Below are 1,075 nucleotides of genomic sequence, written 5' to 3'. Positions count from 1 at the left end.
GGAAGCACTCGATGTGGTACACCTTGGCGCGGGCGCGCATCACGAAGTCGTTCTTGCTGAAGCCGATGCTGCACTTGGCGCATTTGATCCCGTACAACCTGGGCGGGCCGGGCCGGGCCGGGGAGAAGCACAGGGCAGCGGTCACTTAGGCGGACACTGTCCCGTCTGAGACCAGCGACGACCGGGGCCCCAAGGCCCTGAGCCCCCCGAGAGCGGCAGCCACAGACCAGCTGGGGTCGGAAGCACCGACGCCATGAGGTCTCGCTCCCTCTCCCTTTCCTCCTTCCCCTCTGCCTCCGTCCGAACCCCTCTCCGGTCTCCGCGCACCGCTCCGCTCGCCCAGGCCACGCCGAGGACAAATGCCTCCCGTGCTCGGAAGCCTGGGCCGCGCGCGGCTGCAGCGATCAGCCACCGAGTGGGTACCCGCTGGCCCACACGTTCTAGAAAGGTCTCAAAACCTGCAACCAGAAGCCCTCCATCCAGGGGAAAAAGAGACCGTCACGCCACGCGCTGTGCACCGCCCCCCCGCCCCAATGCACAAGCAAAACAACAAAATGAAACCGAGGTTTGCAGATCCATCCCGCAGGAGTCCGCGCCGATCTGACCGGAACTAGAGGTTCCCCGCGGGCAACAATGTTAACAAAGTTTCCCCCGCGGTCGTCCTTTCATTGTTGTTTTTAAATCCGCTGCGGCTGCGGCTGCCCTCAACCCTTTCCAGGGGCCGAAGCATCTGCCTCTCGTTCCGTCTGCGGGAGAGCCAGGCCGCTTCCTCGCGGCTGACCTTCCCCGGGTAGGTCCTTCGGGGCGGCACTGGCCGGGCCCCTGGCCGGTACGGGCGACAACAGAAGCGGGCATTGCTACAAAGTGACCCGCAGAAAGCAGGGAGGGGGCACCTCACTCCCCCAAGGGGAGAAGGCCCTGGGAAACCTACAGGACCGCTCTGTTCGGCTTTTACAACTACAGGATCTCAAAGGGAGGGCACACACACACACACACACACACACACACGGGTGGAGAGAGGAGAGGAAGGGCTAACAGCAATGGGCTCCTTCTACACCGTGTCTCGAGCTAGGCC

At 63.7% G+C, this 1,075-nt stretch overlaps 1 protein-coding gene across 1 annotated transcript in view; it reads right to left on the bottom strand.

The window, feature by feature from the left end:
• ISL1 (ISL LIM homeobox 1) overlaps positions 1-1,075 on the bottom strand; it is a 14,189-nt gene that overhangs the window by 6,456 nt on the left and 6,658 nt on the right. Inside the window, exon 3 of the mRNA XM_015562606.1 lies at positions 7-98. Within this exon, the coding sequence (XP_015418092.1) occupies positions 7-98 (92 nt within the window). The remainder of the gene's footprint in view (positions 1-6; positions 99-1,075) is intronic.

The sequence above is a fragment of the Myotis davidii genome, unplaced genomic scaffold, assembly GCF_000327345.1.
Source record: "Myotis davidii unplaced genomic scaffold, ASM32734v1 scaffold496, whole genome shotgun sequence".
NCBI classification, from domain to species: Eukaryota; Metazoa; Chordata; class Mammalia; order Chiroptera; family Vespertilionidae; genus Myotis; species Myotis davidii.
Note: the sequence above shows the minus strand (reverse complement) of the source record. Positions and strands in the feature narration are given on the sequence as shown.